This window comes from Gopherus flavomarginatus, chromosome 9 (assembly GCF_025201925.1).
Source record: "Gopherus flavomarginatus isolate rGopFla2 chromosome 9, rGopFla2.mat.asm, whole genome shotgun sequence".
Classification (NCBI taxonomy): Eukaryota; Metazoa; Chordata; order Testudines; family Testudinidae; genus Gopherus; species Gopherus flavomarginatus.
Genome location: NC_066625.1, coordinates 8564526 through 8582800, shown reverse-complemented (window position 1 = coordinate 8582800; position 18275 = coordinate 8564526). Strand labels below are relative to the sequence as shown.

The 18275-nt window shown below is 50.1% G+C and overlaps 1 protein-coding gene across 3 annotated transcripts in view; it reads right to left on the bottom strand.

The window, feature by feature from the left end:
* The window catches only part of MAP2K3 (mitogen-activated protein kinase kinase 3), a 50689-nt gene that overhangs the window by 10731 nt on the left and 21683 nt on the right, over positions 1-18275 (bottom strand). For 2 of the 3 annotated variants that reach the window (XM_050966597.1, XM_050966596.1), the window contains exons 2-6: positions 10848-10880; positions 9871-9940; positions 8001-8049; positions 1236-1349; positions 242-361 (exon numbers count right to left, since the gene is read on the bottom strand). In XM_050966597.1, the coding sequence (XP_050822554.1) occupies positions 242-361; positions 1236-1349; positions 8001-8049; positions 9871-9940; positions 10848-10880 (386 nt within the window). Of the gene's footprint in view, positions 1-241; positions 362-1235; positions 1350-8000; positions 8050-9870; positions 9941-10847; positions 10881-11586; positions 11694-18275 lie in introns of those variants that run through there. The other variant, XM_050966598.1, reaches the window with a different exon arrangement.

Here is an 18275-nt window from a genome sequence, read left to right as displayed (position 1 = left end):
ACCCCTCCACCCAGTCTCCTTGGCACTTTGTGGATGTAGTATGGTGGCCTAGGACCTACTCCTTCTGGAAAATTGATGGATCTGTGCCACGCTGGAGTCTAACCATCCACGGAAACAGCCCATGCAGAATGGCGAGGGGAGGCTGGATATGAGTTTCTTCAAGAAACCATTTCACCCTATACCATAAGCAGGTTAAGACCTGAGCTGCCTGAGCGCGCCAGACCTAATAATGCCCTGTTACCTCTCGGAAGAGGGCTCCATAGAAGGTGACTGTATAGAAGCAGTCTACTGTCCTCATGGAGATGTCCAAGTCCATTAGTAACCTCTTCTGCTCCTGAGTGTTCACGGTCGCTCGGATTCTCTGAGAAAGAAAAAAAGTCATTAGCCAACGGTTATGCTCTTGGGCCCACACGTGACACTGTAAAGCTCCAAGCACTTAACGGGAAGTCTAAGGACCCCATTGTTAACCTAACCTTCACTAGGCCTCTCATCTTGCATCTACAGTGCTGACAAGGGACAGAATTGCACCCACACCTTACGTCATTTAGATACGTAGGTCCCAGATTTCCAGGTGGTGTACGTGGGTACCACTGAGGGATAGGAGTCTCCAGTACCATTAGTTGACTCCGTGGCAGGCACTGAAGCATGGCAGCCCCTGAACGGGCAATTAAGACATCCAAGTGGCCTACGCAGCAGGTCCAAGTGACCGAGGACATGAACGAAGTGGCTGGAATATCATGCACTGAGCTTTGAAATGCTTCAGAGCTTCATGCCCTGCAGGAAGGGGGGTTCTGCTCATGCTTTCCTACTTGCCTAGAAAGTGCCTCCTCAAATCATAGATTCATAGAAGTGTAGGACTGGAAGGGACCTTGAAAGGTCATCGAGTCCAGTCCCCTGCCTTCACAGCAGGACCAAATACCATCCCTGACAGATTCCCCCCCCCCATTCCTAAATGGTCCCCTCAAGGATTGAACTCACAATCCTAGGTTTAGCAGGCCAATGCTCAAACCACTGAGCTATTTCTCAAATCCATGGAATGCTGGAGTCACAGATGGAGCTAGGCAGGGTCTCATTAACATCCAGGTACTCAAGGAGACGGGGGCTCAATCCAACAGCCAGTGGAGTCGCTCAGGTTCTCTCCATCAGCTCCAACAGGAGCTAGACTGGGTTACTAGAGGAGCTTCTCCCTAGGTCCTCACGCTCCCCTGCAGGAGAACCCAGTGTGCTGTTCTCACCTTGACAGCCATGATGGTGCCACTCTGGGCATGCCGTACTTTCTCCACCACTCCATAGGCCCCACGGCCCAGCTCCGAAATGGTCACCAAATCATCGGCCTCCACTTCAAAGTTCTGTAGGAGAGAGGACACATTACAGTCTACAACAGCACCAACAGGAGATGGACGAAACACGACTAAGAGCGGAGGAGCTACAATCCCCTCCCTGCACCGCCACACACGAAAATGGACACCAACCACAGAACCAAGCCTTGACCTGAAGCATCCACCTCAGACATTCACTTTGATGAGACCGTAACACACTGTGTAGTTCAGTCATGACTCCTACTAGAGGTGGCCCACAGGACTGTAACAGCCTGCTGAATACGCACAGCTAGTGAAGTTACTTCTTTGGCTCACTATAAATTTTGGTCCCATGTTTCATCCCCACTGACTGCTGTGTCTGTAAGTAGGTCAGACGAACAACTTCACATCCCCCGGGCAAGGGTGAGGGAGGTTAATTAGCCCACCTTTCATTTGTCCCACAACTTTCCTAGCGAATAAGAGAAGAAACCCTGTGGAGCTTCCACTGGACATGCCCAACCATGCTGGAAACGCAGCACCATCCTGTTTAGATCTGTTCCGTACCTGTTGCCACTGCACAGGAGATGCTATCATGCAAAGAGAAGACCGGCTTAGGACTAACAGCACCCAGTGGGCTGAACTGAAGTCTGAATTCAGGGCTTCAGAGCGCCTCCTCCCACCAGACCCCTGTGAAGTTGGCCAAGTCCTAAGTTATTGAAACGTATCCACATTTGGCAATCTCCTAGCACGAATCCATAGTCACACTAGATGCTAGCTGCAATCAATGAAGTGGTGGCCTAGGCTGGGTCACACTTCACCTCCACCAAGTGCTTCCACACCATGGTCTCACTAAGTGGCTTTGCTCAAGCATGTGAAATCAATTAAACACATACTGGCGCCACCTCAGGTGAACTCTGCAGCCGCCCTGAGGCAGGGAGACACATACTGTGTCTGACTAACAAAGTCATATGCTGGTTGTTACAGAAGCCTGGGTACTGCATATTTTCCCAGCCTCATGTCTGAGATAACTGCTAAGATGCGAAAGCAGATTCCTTGCTGCCTTCCTCCTTAGGACCTGTATGAAGCCCAATGCTCCACAAACACTTGGCCGTCAGAGCCCAGTATTTTATCCCTTAAGCCACAGCAAACTGCAGCTAATGCTGTCGGTTTCTCCACACACACTTCTCAGTATCAGAATTACTGGTGCAAGGCTATTTCTATAGTGGCTGAATAAGCAGCAAACCTGAGATGAATGCTGGGCCCGCTCTATCCTGTACCATCTTGCATTCCACAGGAAATATGGGGAAGCCAGATGTCACCCTTGGGTGCAGCTGTGACCCAAGTGTGACCTCCAGCAACACTGGGAACTATGGAACTCTCTAAGCCTGTCCATCCCCTGCTCCATTCTGCTTTGCAAACTTTTCAGACTCCAGCCAGGCAGCAAATGTGCTGCTGCAGAAGCTCAAATCAATAGACCTTTAGGGAACCTTATCAATGGGCACGTGCATCACAGCTATCCAAGAGATCTTCCACTTTCTGCCGCTTTAAACTGACATGTACCTAGGGACGTGGTAGGAATGTCATTCGGTGCTGATCGTGGACCCAAGTTTTTCTAGTTGGGTGAACCGATGGGAGAGAGAAAATGTTGCCTCTCCGGCCCTAAGACATACCAAAGTCCCTTGTTTTAAAGGAACAATGCATTGTTATCTGTGTATAACCCCATATATTCAAGGCAACTGGAACTGGGGAAAAGGGACTTCTGCCTTATTTACACTTCTTAGGCAGGACAGCCTGAAAGGTGATTCTTCCCTCACCGCCTCAAAAAAAACATTAATAGTCATCTTGTTGTTGATACCTCGGAAACTGCAATCTTGTCTACCCTAGGAGACTCTGGAAAGCTGGAGAACTAGCAAGATTGTCAGGAATCAAAAGAAGATTGGAGATGGATAACAAGAGCACACAGATAGAACAATACGGATTAAGAAACCTATGAGGGCTAGAAGGATCCAAACAGATTTCAGGGCATAAACCAACCTCTAACTAATTGGGGTTAGGGACAGACTTCCCTGGGGGCAAGTTATCCCACCATTGCCTCCTGTACCTTCCTCTGAAACGACTGCTACTGGCTATTGTTGGATCCAAGTTCCTGGATCAGATGGTCTGATCCAGTCTAGCAATTCCTGTAATGTCCCTCATACCAATGAAGTGAAAGCTGGTTAATCAAGGAGGGGATTTTAATTGAGACTGTTTAACTTCGTTGCATTTAACATCTAAAAGAAAGTCAACTCCACTCATCCCTTCTGTCCCGGGCTGGGATAGCTTCCCGCAGATCTGAGAGTCACTCAACAGTGCTTCCTGCAAAGAGATGAAGGCTAGAATTGATGTTCCTGATATTTCTAAGGGTTGAGATTTTTTAACACACACCTTTCCAGCCACCTTCATACACAGTGAGGAACAGAAAGGGCTGATGCCCCCTTCTGCTCTTTGCATCATCAAGTTTGTTACATTACAGCTCTTGCTACAAGGCAAAGTGGAATTTAAACAGGGGAACATAGCTGGTGAAGGAGGACACTTGCATGGCTTCTGGCGACGGCAGAGTACCGTCTTCACTCACTCCAGGGTTCTCCCTACTTTCCGTCTAGATATTATACAGTCATCGTCCCCTGGCATCTGTGCACCAGACAACCGTGAATGGATTTTATCCTTGTGACACCCCAGTGAGGTAGGGATGTGCAAGCCCCATTTAACAGACAGGGAACGGAGAGACTCAGGGTAGAATAAGTGACTCGCCCAAGGTCACACAGGGAGCATGTGCCCATGCTGATCCCATCTCGAGCCCAACCCACAGCTCCATCCACTACATTATCCTTCTCCTACGTAATCATGGGCTACTCCCCCAAGATTTATTCACACCCCCATTCAGCACAACAAAGACCAATCTGTGCCTCACCCCAAGAATCGTGCAAGGAAGCAACAAGCACTCTGCCCAGCCAGCTGCAGCCCTCCCTTTGCAAGGCAAGATTGGAATGGCCCCTGGTTTTGCTTTGGTCTTCAGGAAATCAACTATTTACACAGGAGTCAAAGCTAAGTTGTGAGGAAGGGTGGGTAAGGTAAGACATTTGTTGCCCAAGAGAGGACTCTGCTCCAGAAACTACGCCAGCAGGTTACACCCAGAATGGAGGGGGAACAGTGCTGTGTGCTGAAGACAGGCAGCCAGTGGACATCTGGCCCTAAAGATCCCTCTCTGCATTAGCCACCAGGCCGTGTAATGGTCAGGGGAGAACTCTGCCACAGGTTGCCTTTTAACTCTCAACACCGTCCACTAAAGCCAGATGTCTCTGGACCCCATATGGTCCAGCAAGCAGGGGAGTTCCACGCCTGAGCTCAGCCATAAGGCATGCACTGCCCAGCACAGGAAGATGCCAGCCGCTTCCCCTGCAATACAGCACATCCTGGAAGGAGCTGGCTAGGGCAGGGGGCAGGCCAGCAAGCAGAGTTAGGCTGACCAGAGACCCGTGCAAATCATTACCCAAAGGGGCTGCCTCCCGTCGATGCCAGCAGACGAAGAGTGCAGCAGCAGGCTCTCAGCTCCCAAGAGGGCATCTGCGCTGCCTCCAGAACAGATATTCAGCGAGCGCTCCAGTTTATTCTTTTATTTGGGCATTTGCATGAACCACTTCCAAAAGGCAACAACTCCTGCCCCATGAAAGGTCGATGGAGTTCCCAGGATCACCCTTCCCACTGCTTGCCATGATCGGAGTTCCCACCCGCCCGGGTGCAGGGGCACTAATCCCCTCCACACTGCTGTGCCAATGCCTGACAGGGCTGGTTTGCGGTTCACGCAGGGGCCACAATGCACATATTTATGGGTTGCAAAGATACAGTGGACTATGGCTGGGTTTCAAGGCACAATTGCAGGTTCCTCAATGCTCCCTCTCTGCCTAGGCTGCCTCCCTGCCCCATGCTGCTCCAGTCTGATGTGCAGGGAGCACAAAAGCCAGAGCAAGACTCCTGCACACAAAGGGGAAGTCAAGGGCCTGTGGAGAGACACACACCACAGCACAGCAGCCTGACGGGAAAGAGGCTGCATGCACCTGCTGGAGAGGGAGGAGACGTTTCTGGCCAGCCAGTTCTGTCACTTGTTTAATTAAAATGAGGTGGCAAGCGGCATGTATGCTGCAAGCTCAGCGGCATCTAGTATCCCGCAAGGTAGGGAGGCAACGTGCAGCTCCGCACTGGGATGGCTTGGAGAGCCACAGGGCAAGGAAACGGACCAGCGGGCAGAGCGTCCTTCCTCTGAGTTCCATCCCCCATAGAGCACCGCAATGCCAGGCTGCTACAAAGCGTCACTTTCTCCTCCCGCCCCTCAAAAACTACTAATATGCCCATTACCAAACGGCCACTCAAACAAAGGCAATTGGGCCATTTTGCAGGAATGAGCGCAGGCTTCCCCTTCCCCCTGCATGGAGGGCTGAAGAGCCAGATCTTATCTGATTTGCCACCTGCCCAGGATGGAAGGTAAGCGGCTAGTTACAGCTCTCCTCCAAGGGACTATTTTTAGCCCCACTGCAAACAGCCTGACACGGTCCCAGGAGGGCCCGTAACAAGAGACCGAACAAGCAGAGGCAACAGCTATTTCCAGCTGGTGTTTTTCATTAGATCGCTAGGCATCGCAGGGTAAATCCAAGGGAGACGGGGGAGGAAAGGCATGGAGTCACAGAAGGGTTATGGCGCTGTCCAAGACCCAGGTATGGCTTCTCTTTAGAGACCTGCAATGAACAGCCCTGGGAATTAACAACACAAGCGGGTTTTTGTTAGTGAGAGTGCATGGACCTCACTGACTCACTGGAGCTCTGCACACTGAAGGAAGGGTCCTTCACCTCTCGGCGAGGTCACCTTCTGCCCTTCAGCTGCACAGTGCTTCACAGAGCTAGGGAAGCTCATTCCCTCACACAAGGCTTCAGTGCAGTCCTTGGCCCTGTGATCAGGCAGGCACTGAAGCAAGCCACATGACATGCCACTTTGCCCTGTAGCCACAGAGAGGATAAGGGCCCTGCTACTATTACCAAAGGAGGGAGATTTCTGCTTGCTCAAGCAGCAGCCCATGCCTGCAGCGTGGGGGCCAAGAGATCAGGGTTGTAACCCCAGCCCTGCACCTGGGGGATTGTGCCCATTCTCTGCAGCGCATGGATTTGTTCCAGAAGCACAATAGCTTTGCACACCCACCACAAGACTTTCTATCCTGCAAGGATCCTAAAGTGATCTAATCAAGGAAGGCCACGCCTACACAACAAACTTTGGTCAACGCAAGTGACGTCAGCATTCAGCCACCGCAGCTGGTACGTCGCTTGCATCAATACAAGGTGCAACGTCCTCTGGGAAAGTTTTGCAGCGTGTTGTGTGATAGACACGACTCGCCCAGAGATCTCTGGAAGCTAAGGGTCAAGTTCCAAGCATGCAACTTTCTCTATCCCATAATGCTATCCATAGCCCATTTTAAAAAGAGACATGAAAATTAAGTCCCTCGAACCCGCGCGGTTCATTACACTGTCTGCCGTCTGGGACAGAAGCAGGGAACCCGCAGAGCTATGTTCTATTCTCATGAGCATTGCTGGGCCAGTGGCCTAAAGGAGACAGACTGGGGCTCAGAAGACGCAGTTCTGCCACAGGTTTTCTATGTGACCTTGACCAAGTCTCTTGTCTTCTCTGTCTCGCAGCTTCTCCATGTAGAAAACAGAGACAATGCTGCCCTACAGGACAGAGTGCATTTCGAGACCCTGACGTAGAAGGTGCCAGAGACCTATTTGCTACACAGCCCTGGTGACAGCCCCCACCTCTGAAGCAGAGGGTGTCACTAGGTTGACAGTGGATGCACAGGACCGTGAGATGGGGGGAGGTATTTTGGGCAAGCCTCCATCTCTTACAATAAGAGGCCAGGGGATCCCCTCACGTCCATGCACAGAAGAGAGCCTCTCTTCTTAAAGGTGCCATCTTGACAAGCCCCACAAGTGGTGCAAGGAATGCTGCATGCTATCTGCCTCTGAAGAACAATGGGTTGTGTCAGCCCAATCTGGATTCCAACCAACACGTCCAAAGAGCATAGGTTTTGCAGTCCTGGTGCTCAGATCCCTTACTCACCTCCTGCTAGAATCACAGCAGGTCTTGTTCCTTTCTGCACTGCAGGGCCTGCCCAGGGAGCCAAGGACTCCACTCCAGAAGACCTCTGAGCTGCATCATTCCATTACTCTCTCCGGCACCTATCATGACTTGGGTGGAGTTCTCTGGCCTGTGCCATGCAGGGGGTCAGGCTGGAGGATCAGAATGGTCCCTTCTGGCCTTAATCAATTCACTGCTAAGCAGAACTTATGACAGTGTTTCAAATTTCACCAATTCCTCACCCCAGCTCCATCAGCTGTACCATCTGGCCATTCACCTTCTAGACCCTGGTGCAGATACTTGTCACTGAATGTGGGGAAGGTTTTGCAGACTGAAATATCAACCCATTGTAGAAACCCCAAGGGAGGCAGCAGGTGTGCACAATGCCACCAGGTTGAGCTCAATGCTCTTTGAAATGTAAGACTGCTCTTGTAGATGTTTGACAATTGGTGAGATGGACAGACAGACAGATCTGACACATGTTTAAATATGGGGGTGGAAAGGTACGAGCAAGGACCAGAAGGAGGAAAAACCGTTAAAACATACTTTATCTCCAATCGTAATGAAGGTTCTGGAGTCCAAGTTCCTTGGGGGCCTGCACGGAAAAAAGAAAAGTTAGCAAGGAGGAGATCAGTGACTGTGCATGTCTCAAACCCATAAAGCGCTTGCATTGCCCACATCCCCATCCTTAGGGTCCCATTTACAAATACAGGCCTATATCCTGCCAGCACTGGAGTACATACGTAGCCTTCCCCACGCACGGAGCCTCCGCTGCCTACTCGCACAATTCAAGCGATGCACATAAGACTGTGTTTGTTGAGTCCGGGCCATAGTCAACCCGAAGGAGTCAAATACATCCAGCCAATGGGCCAGTGGAGATTCTCTCACTTCAGGAGATCAGCCAGAGACACTGATTTATGACATTCAATGATTTCATGGTGGACTAGCCCAGCCAGTCACATCATGATATCCACCGTCAACACAACATGACTGCCAAGTAGCATGAAAAACCCAGCAATAGAAGACAGAAGCTATTTCCTAGATGCGGCATTTTGTTTACTTAAGGGCCTGTTTCACTCACCTCTGACACTTCATGCATCTGATGAAGTGGGTTTTAGCCCACGAAAGCTTAGGCTCAAATAAGTGTGTTAGTCTCTAAGGTACCACAAGGACTCCTCATTGGTTTTGAGGATACAGACTAACACAGCTACCCCTCTGAAACCTGTCACAAGTAGACCTAATATTTTAGTGGCACTGTGCTGCAATGAACACTCTGGTTGGATTACCTGTTACTATCTACCACCTTCAATTATTATTAAAATATATCTTAAAATCTAGGTTTACTTCCCATCGCTCAAGCATGGTTGCTTCCCCCCTCGCCGCCACTCCTACTTAGCTTGGAGAATGAGAACAGCCAGCTAAGTTTAGCCTCTGGGTTCTCGCATGCTAGCACAACGTTGCAACGTCTGCCTTCCAGGAATGGTTTCGTTCCAAAGCAAAAGCTCTGCACTGCTCTCTGAGGTCACGGAAATATTTCTGTTACACTTTGTAAAGCTCAGAAAAACCAGGGTTTGGGGCCTAAGCTATTGTATAGCATCCCTTTTACGAGGAGCCCTCTGGGAGTGAGGACAAGGACAGGGAGATTAAACAGGGCGTTCACAAATTAAGCTTTCCCCTTTGGAGACTTGCATTCAAATGTTGAGAGGAGCATAACTGAATGAGCCTGATGGTTCGCCAACTGGTGGCCTCTGCTAGGATCAGTTTAGGAATAAACCAGGTGCGGTGTTGCAGGTCAGGACAAAGGGGCAGGCAGGGCCTTGTACCTGTCTGCATGCTGCAAAACTCTGATCACTGCTACCAATGGCTCTCCATCCCATGTGCAGCAAGGAATGACTTCCACAGTATACAGGAGAGAGACACACTCCAGTGAGCTGAGATACAAGTGGGCACCTAACACAGGCATCGGATTGCGGCAACAAAAACAAGATATTCTGTGCCCTCCTTGTACCAAGGCATTAGAGTGTTAATGATTGAAATTAACTCTAATGCAGCAAGATTCCAGCAGCCCGTTAAATAACATTTCCCAGCTCTGACGCCCACAGCCAGCTCACAGGTCACATGGTGCTTCTAATCCTAACACAAACAACACTGTAGCACGTCAGTGAGATCAATGGCTCGCTGTGTGGATTGGTCAACACCACTGCGAGCCGGGCACCTAGGCACCACAATACCATGAAAAAAAGGTTTAAACATTAAATTTACACCAAAAAAAAAAATAGAAATCAAAGAAAGCTGGATTTCTGAAATTGAAATGGAATATTCCTCTTGCGTTGGCAAATCGTTAAATCTTTAGCCTGAAATCTCAAGGCAGACTTGCAGGAGCATGGAAAGTCAGCACTCAGCAGCAGCGACTTACGTTGGGTTCACGACAGGTTGCTTGATGGGGGGACATGTTATTTTCAGATCTCGTTTTTTCTTGCCTTTCACTGAAAGAGAAGAGACACCGGACAGCTACAGACACATTTGCTAATTCTCTCCCCACCCTGCACGTATAGACCGGCTACAGCAAAGTTACCAGCCAGTTCCATGGCCACTTGAACCCCGGGGCTGGCTGGCTGCTTTTCATTATAACTTGATTTAAGCAGAACAGGAAGTAACTCGGGGGTTCAGAAATGGTTCTTAGCCAGATATCACAGCCCCGTCTTAACCTGCCTGTGCCAGATCGTTCGGCCCATAAGGGAAACCTAGCTACCTTGGGCTTCCCCACTGCTGCTCCTTGGTCTAGTCTTTTGTTCCTCCTCTCTCCAAGTGCTTTGGTGGTTTCTTTCTCCCCCTCTCGAGAACAGTCTATGTCACAGCAGAACGTAGCCAGCAAGAGACGCAGAAGCGCAAGCTGGCGGGGAATGCTCTCTTCCTGACTGTCCCATTATGTACAAGCCTAAGAAACAGGGCAACTCCAGCACAACTGGGCTTGCAAGGGCTTTAGAAACAGGCCAGTGGTGCAAGGAACCAGATGCACCAGCCTTTCATTTCTGGGGAGACCAGAGGCCTGATTCTCTTCTATCCTGCACCTTGTCATCAACACCTCTCGGAGGTGAGTGTAGTGCTGCCAGCTGTAGGTGATAACAGGGCAGGGGAGGATTGAGCCATTGGCTTTAAATTTTGTGTCAGTCACAGTGAAAACAGGCTGCGGGTCTCGTCACAGCCATTAACGGATATTTGTCCACATCACAGAAGCCCAGGCTAGGACACCATTGTCCAAGAACAGCAGGACAAAAAGGGGTCTGGCAAAGCACCTTGGCCAAGCTGTGTGTGATACACTGCTCTTACGATCCCTGATGCACTTTTCATTACGCAGATCAGCTTAAATAAATCATTTTGCTGGGCACCTACCTGGCTTGGGTGGCTCTAAAGATCCTTTGGGATCTAAAAAGAAAAAAAATAGAGAAAGATTAGATCAGTTTTAATGGAGTAAGACCAGGCTTGGTACAAATCAAGCCTCCATGCTAGTGGGTAACAAAATTCACTCCAGTGCTCCACACACATCTGAAAAGGAAAGAGACCCTGCTTGTGAGCTTCTCCTACCTTTGCAGAAAATACGAAATGGAGCTGCAGCAAAATTGGAGATAATATCCTGCAATGAAGTTGTTCTGCCAAATTCAGCAGAATGCATTAGGCATGGAAGTTGCAGCCTACAGTGGAGACTGCAAAAGATCACATTCAATAAGCCAAGCTCCCCTCTCATTTTATGCATTAACTGCGCTGAGTTGATAGGAGATCTTTTGGCCACACGAGGTCGCCGCACCATTAACGTTACATGACAGAAGCCCAAGCCACCAGATCCTACAAGATTCACTCAGCACAAGAATATCACAGATTTCATCCGGAAAGAGCTAGTAGGCAGCTGTTAAGAGGTTTAAAACTGCATTTTACAGACACCAACCAACCAGCATTGTGAAAGTACCAAAAGGAAGATGGAGTTTGCTGCCAACAGCTCTTTTAGCACATTGTCCTAGAAGACACTTGAAGAGAGGGGTCTTCTAGTGACCTGATCGCAGGAACTCCCCGGTTCTAGCAGCTAAATACCCTTGAGCAAGTTACCACCTCCCTGCGAAGTGGGAATGGTACCTACCCATCTGCCTCATGGGGGCATAGTCAAAGTGTGTCCAGGTCTCTGAACCCAACAGAGGGGGAGCACAGCTTAGATTGAGATCTCAGAGCGGAAACAGCAGGACATCAGTGCTGAATGGCAGCAAGGCTGCTGTGCATACAGGAGAGGAGAATTCCTGCAGTACCATTAATGGACCCAGAGAGGCAGCAATTGCCACGGCCCTCTGTGTCCTGATCAGACAGACGAGACATACATAACGTTCCCAACAAACTGTTGCTGTGCATGTCACCAGATGCCCCTGACAATAAGAGCTCCTGAAATACACTTCTCATCCTCCCCTCCTCCCACAAACTGCAGCCTTGCTAATGGCTCAGAACATGGAAGGGGGACAAGGTGGAAAATGCAGATCTGAAGGTTTCTGCTAGGAGGCCGTGCTGGATTCCAGCCCCTGGCACCCCAGTCAAAGAGCTTAATAATGCCACCTGCTTTCATACCACGCTGTAGGATGGCTCAGAACAAATGCCAGGAGGGAAACTTTATGCAGATCACCAGATCAGAGCAGCCACTGGATATCAGAGGCCCTTCCTCCACCACCCACTGCCTTTCATCTTCCCTGCTCCAGAGTTCAATGGAGCAGCCCCTCATGTCGCAGGCAATCCCTGTGATCTGGTGAACGTACACAACAGTGCTGAGCTAGAGCACTGGGCAAGCCATCCATCTTTGGTCACCCAACAGCCGACTACGCCAGGGCCTCTGGCTGGCCAAGGTTCACCCCGGGAAGATTCGCTGGCAGCAGCTACACCATGAGTTGCCCCGTAGGGCATGCTCGGTTAATGACCATTGGTACCACTCCGTGCAATGGAAAGGTTAATCCAGGGGTAGGCAATCTATGGCACAGGTGCCAAAGGAGGCACATGAGCTGATTTTCAGTGGCACTCACACTGCCTGGGACCTGGCCACCAGTCCAGGGGGCTCTGCATTTTGATTTAATTTTAAATGAATCTTCTTAAACATTTTAAAAACCTTATTTACTTTATATAACTAAACTATTGTACATATTTTAGACTTAAAGAAAGAGACCTTCTAAAAACATTAAAATGTATTACCGGCACACGAAACTTTAAATTAGAGTGACTAAATGAAGCCTCGGCACAGCACTTCTGAAAGGTTGCCGACTCCTGGGTTAATCGCTCCAGGGTGTTCTCTACCCCTGTCCAAGCCCAGAAGAGATCTGGTGGAGACCCTCTTTGGAGCCTGTCAGTTCTGCTCCTAGACCAACCAGGACGCTGCTGAGCAAGGCAACCCCCTTCCCCCTCCCCAGGCCCAGTACCAAAGCACCCTGCACCAGCAGCACTCCCCTCCTGTCCCATTGAGGGAGGTGGGCTCAGTGAGAACCCCCTTATTAGCCTCATCTTCCCCATCATGCACCAACAAAACCAGCTCCCATATTTATTCCCATTGTGCAGCTGCAACACTGGAGATAAGGAAAAGGATCATAACTTGTGTCACAACGAAATCCCCACCACCCTGACCAACAAGAGTCCTACACTGTTGGGGGGCAGAGGTGCAAGCTCTCTGACTAGCCTCTACTCCTAACGGAGCAAGCTCTGCTGGAGAGTCTGCCTTCTGTTTAGCGAGCTGTCAACGCTGCATGCTAGCAAACCTGAAACTGTGAGTGCTGCAGTTTTTCCTCACCAAGCCCAGCTTCCCTCACCCAGCTATAAATAACCCTGGAAGATTTACACTCTGATGATACTTCTCTGAATACTTGCTTGAGTACTATAGGAGCAAACACGAAACAAAGCACAAATCCATTCACCAGCTCGGAAATTCCCCCGCCCCCAGAAGCCAGGCGTTTCCAGGTGCGGAGAGCTCACCTCAGAGCCACAGATTAGATCCCACTGACGCCAGCTCAGATCACGTCTCTGCTCTGCCCAATTCACTTGCAGCAGCAGCACAGAGCATGCACCAAGACTCACTGGCTTCTCCTGCACTTCATTTTGGCCCTGAATCAGCGAAACTCTTTAGCACATGCTTAACTTTAAGCGCATCCTTGAATCCACCCCTACTTTGCACTTAGGGGGGATTTTTCCAAATGGGCTTAAGTGACTTGGGAGCACATTCACTTGCAGGGGTGAATTCCCTTTCAATGGGCCAAAAGTCAACAAGTCCGGAAAATCCCACCCATAAGCACATACTTGAATTCCATTAAAACAAAAGGATTTCAGTGCTTTGCTCAGTCAGGGCCTTTTAAGAGAACTCCGCCTCCTGCCCAAACCCCCAGGCCCAACAACAGAATGCAGCCTTGTCCAAAAGGAAAGCCCTTTGCTCCCGCACTTCCTGCTGGGTGCATTCACTCAGTCCAGTGCACTGATAAAGGCCGTGCAAGCCTCTTAGGGCTAACTCAGATGGAGTGAGATTCTAGGTCTCAAATTGCCATCCGGCCATGCAGCATACACGGTCCAGCTCCAGCTACCCACTCAGAGAAGCGGTTCGAGGTGTGTGGGAGGGTGTGCGGAGGACGGACGACACGTGTCATTCTAAGAGGGTCCTGTTGCATCTGTATCCAGCATGAGTCTGGGCTGGCTTTATAAAACACCAGCTTCCCTGTTTTTGTGCCTGCAAATGAGAATGAGTCAACATCTGCCTGCATGCCCCCTCCACCCCACATGCCTTTGTCTGCACCTGCAAATCATTATGCCCATAAAACTGCATCTGTACTCGTTTGCGGGCACAAAAAGGGAGGCTGGTTTAAGGCCTCCATTGGGAGCCAGTGCTGAAGGTGGCTGTTAAAAAGCCTCTGTCTCTGCTGGAAACTGAAATGAGCTGGATCTGGTTTAAAGGAAGCTATTTTGCTTAATCCTTCTGCTGCCCATTTACCCACTATTGCTCTGAAGTTACCATAGTAACTACCAGCAGCATACACAATGCCGCTTCTATGCCACAGGCTTCAATGAGGCTTGCAGCACAGTGATAAGTGACGCATTCAGCCGGTGCCTAGGCAGGCTCCAGGTACCGTTCTGACTCGCTGTAGGCTCCCATCTTGGCCCTGAACATAGGGGTCAGTCCACAGGTAGCTGGGGCCAAGTCAAACATCTCTGCACTATGTTACTTAATAGATTGCATGTCGGCAGAAAACAGTCCCCTTGCAGAGAGGGAGGATGGTGCAGAGCTTTGGATGTTAGCCTGGGACTCAGACCTGAGACTGATACCCTGCTCTGCCACAGACTTCCCGTGTGACCTTAGGTAAGTCACTTAGTCTCCCTGGGTACAGCTACATGGCAGTTAGACACCGGCAGCTGGCCGTGTCAGCTGCTCCGGGCCAAGAGGCTCAGGCTAAGGGGTTATTTAACTGCAGAGTAGAGATTCAGGCCCAGGCTGGAGCCCGGGCTCTAGGACCCTGTGAGGTGGGAGGGTCCTAGAGCTCAGGCTGCAGCTTGAAGCCAGAAGCCAGAATCTACTCTTCAATTAAACAGCTCCGTGAGCCCGAGTCAGCCAGCACGGGCCAGCTGCAGGTGTGTAATTGCAGCGCAGACATACCCTCTGTGCCTCAGCTTCCCATCTGTAAAGCAGAGATTACAGCACAGGGGTTTTGCAAGGACAAAAACACACTGAAGACTGATGCACCCCACTATACGGTCCATGGCAGAGGGGACTCAGCTATAGACTGAAAAGGCAGCTCTCAGGAATGGTTTCAGAGCTCCTGGTGAAAACCCCAAATGGAAGCATCCTTGCTGCTCACTCTTCTAGAAGACAAGCACAGGACCTGTCTCTGCTGGTGAGCATGAGAGCTTTGATGTTTCTTTTACACACACTCCAGCCCCTTCCCCCAAACACAGCTATCTGGTGCAGACCAGAAGAACAGCTGCGCTACCTCAGTGTCAAAGGAGGCACGCACAGGAATGACCTACTCCAGCAAGTTACTGAGTTAGCTGCTGCAGCACAATATCCCTACAAGGTGTGACTCTCCCCCTCCGCTAGGCACACCCTGAAGGCACTTCCTAGCTCAGATCTATAAACCATGACTAAACCAAGGCATGGAGGAGAAACTGTCAGGCTCCGCACCCAACTCCCTTGCTCTGGCAGCGCCATTAACATCGATCAAAAGTACCCTCAGCGCTCACCGACAGTCACATGGATGACCACGTGCACAGCTGCTACAACGCACACACCGCTGGCGTGAGAGCGGTGACCTGCAGCTGATCCCGGCATTCTAGCTTGATCACTAGGGCTCTCCCCAGGAAGAGGAAAACAGTCATCTTCAATCTAAGGACTCCCTGTACTCTGGCAGCGGTCTCTTGCTCCAGAGGCACACGCATACTTAACAAGCCCAACACTGTGCCAAGATTGGCCAGCACAGCTCAGCTCCACCACTCTAGTGACCCCAGGGGTACATGTCACAGTAGAGCTGTGTCGTTCTTCAGAAGCACAAGAATTGACAAGGTCAGTGCCAGGCACTGCTCCTGGCAGGTAGGGAGGTGCACTGTGATTGCCTCCTGAAAAGCACACGGACACCCCATTTCAGGGCAAAGGAAGGGGTGGGGGATAGAGGACTTTTTAAAGAGCGTGGGATGAAAGTTATAAAACCCTGCAACTCAAGACCTTCCATCCTGACCAGCTCCTGGTAAAGCACCCATTTCCAGCCCCAGCAGGCAGCTACATACATGTGTCATCTTGATTACCATCTCTCCCACACACTTGAATTCCAACAAGGTTTCCGCTAGAGCTAGAAACAAATGCTTCCTGCTGCCTCAGAACCCTGGACTCATCCCAGCTCCCCAGTACATTGATCTCTAGCACGAGAAGCTTGAGGACTATGGGGCCAGATCCCCAGCTGTTGTAAACCTGGGTAGCCCCCCAGTTTTCAGCATAGATCCATCGATTCACGCTAGCCAAGGATCAGGCACATCCTGCAAGGATCATGTCAGAATTCAAATGAGGCGAAGAGATGGTAATCGGAATGACATGATTTCAGGGATGCAGAGCTCAAAAGGCTTGTGAGCCTCATCCAACTTTGTCAGGGATTCACCCATGAAAGCTTATGCTCCAATAAGTCTGTTAGTCTATAAGGTGCCATAGGACTCTTGTTTTTTTACAGATCCAGACTAACACAGCTACCCCTCTGATACTTCATCTAACTCAGTCAACTCCTCAGAGCCACAGAAACAGCACATGTGCATGAGAACATGAGAGCTGCCATACTGGGTCACAACAAAGGTCCGTCTAGCCCAGTATCCTGTCTTCCAACAGTGGCCAATGCCAGGTGCCCCAGAGGGAATGAACAGAACAGATAATCATCAAGTGATCCATCCCATGTCACCCATTCCCAGTCCAACAGCAAGTACTCAGCTGCCTTAGCGTACATTTACACTGGGACCAATAGTATGGTATTCTCTGCACTGGTGCAGCTCTCCTAATGTGATGCTACCAATAGAGGAAACTGTCAATGCAGACAAGGAACGGGCACACTGACTACCGTGTCCTCGAACACTGCTGAGTAGAGCCGCCATTGGTCGCACCAGCGTAGGGGAAAAGTTGGCAGGCATTCCTTGCGTAGGCAGGATTCCAGTCCCCAGCATGCCACCACAGGCACATCTCTGCATCCTTTATGCGGCAAGAGGAACTATTTCCCTCTCAAGAGAAAGCCACCGACTGAATTTCTCATGCCACAACCTTGATAAAAGTTAAAAAATAGCCAATTATATTTCCTGGAGCTGTTTAATTTCACTTCTGTGTATGCATGTGTGTGGTACCTCTCCCTACTGGCTGACGTGGGTGGAAACTAGCAGGACAAATCTTAAGAACGGTAAATAAAGCTATTTGACTGAGCTGACCTTTGAAATGCAACCTCTGCTGCCTCATGGCCTATCTACTCCCATGTACCAGCCTCAGGAAAGGCATGGTGCAGAGGAAAGCCAGGGTGCAGAGGAAAGCCAGAAGCGCTACAGAATCTACCATACAGAGGAAACTGGGAGGATATTGGGAGCGTTAACAAGACTGTTAACAAGGCTTGAGGGTGGAGGAAAGGAAGTTAGCAACACCTCTCTAGAGGGTTTGCTTTTGTATCCAACAAGTTCTGTTCGCCCTTGGACAGGACAGTCCGATCACTGATTTGGGGATGAAGAAACGCAAATGAAGGAGGCGGCTAGATGGGATACCCAGTGTTTCATCCGAGCCACAGAATAACAGTCAGAATAGTCAGCTTTAAGGGCAAGATAACAGATCAGGTGTCAATCTCCTTAGCTAAAGGCACAGCCAGCTGAAGCAAAGAGGGGAGCTGGCTCCCAGCAGAGAGCCATGGCAATATTTGCACCACTCTGCAGCCTGGAAAAAGCAATCAAAGCAGTGGGGAGGAAATGCTAAGCGCAGTCCCCCACCCCACTGGGCACTTTTTATGAGAAGCCGTCTTTGTAGAATTTTTGCAGAAGTTGAAAACAAAAGCGCGACAAGTGAACCAGGAGGAGAAAAAAAGCAGTTCATAAAAAGCCCCTTCTAGTTAGAGCTGCCTGCAGACGAACAAAAAAAAGTCACCTGTTAACCTCTGCTGAATCACAGCTCTGAACTGCAGCTGGCTGGTTCCCTGTTGGGCACTCAATTCTAGTGCAACGGGACTTTTGTGCAAAAAACAAACAGCCTGTTGTGCATGGCAAATGCTTTAAAAAGAGAGAAGATTAGCTGCACACCCTGCAGATTTTTCCATACTCATGCCG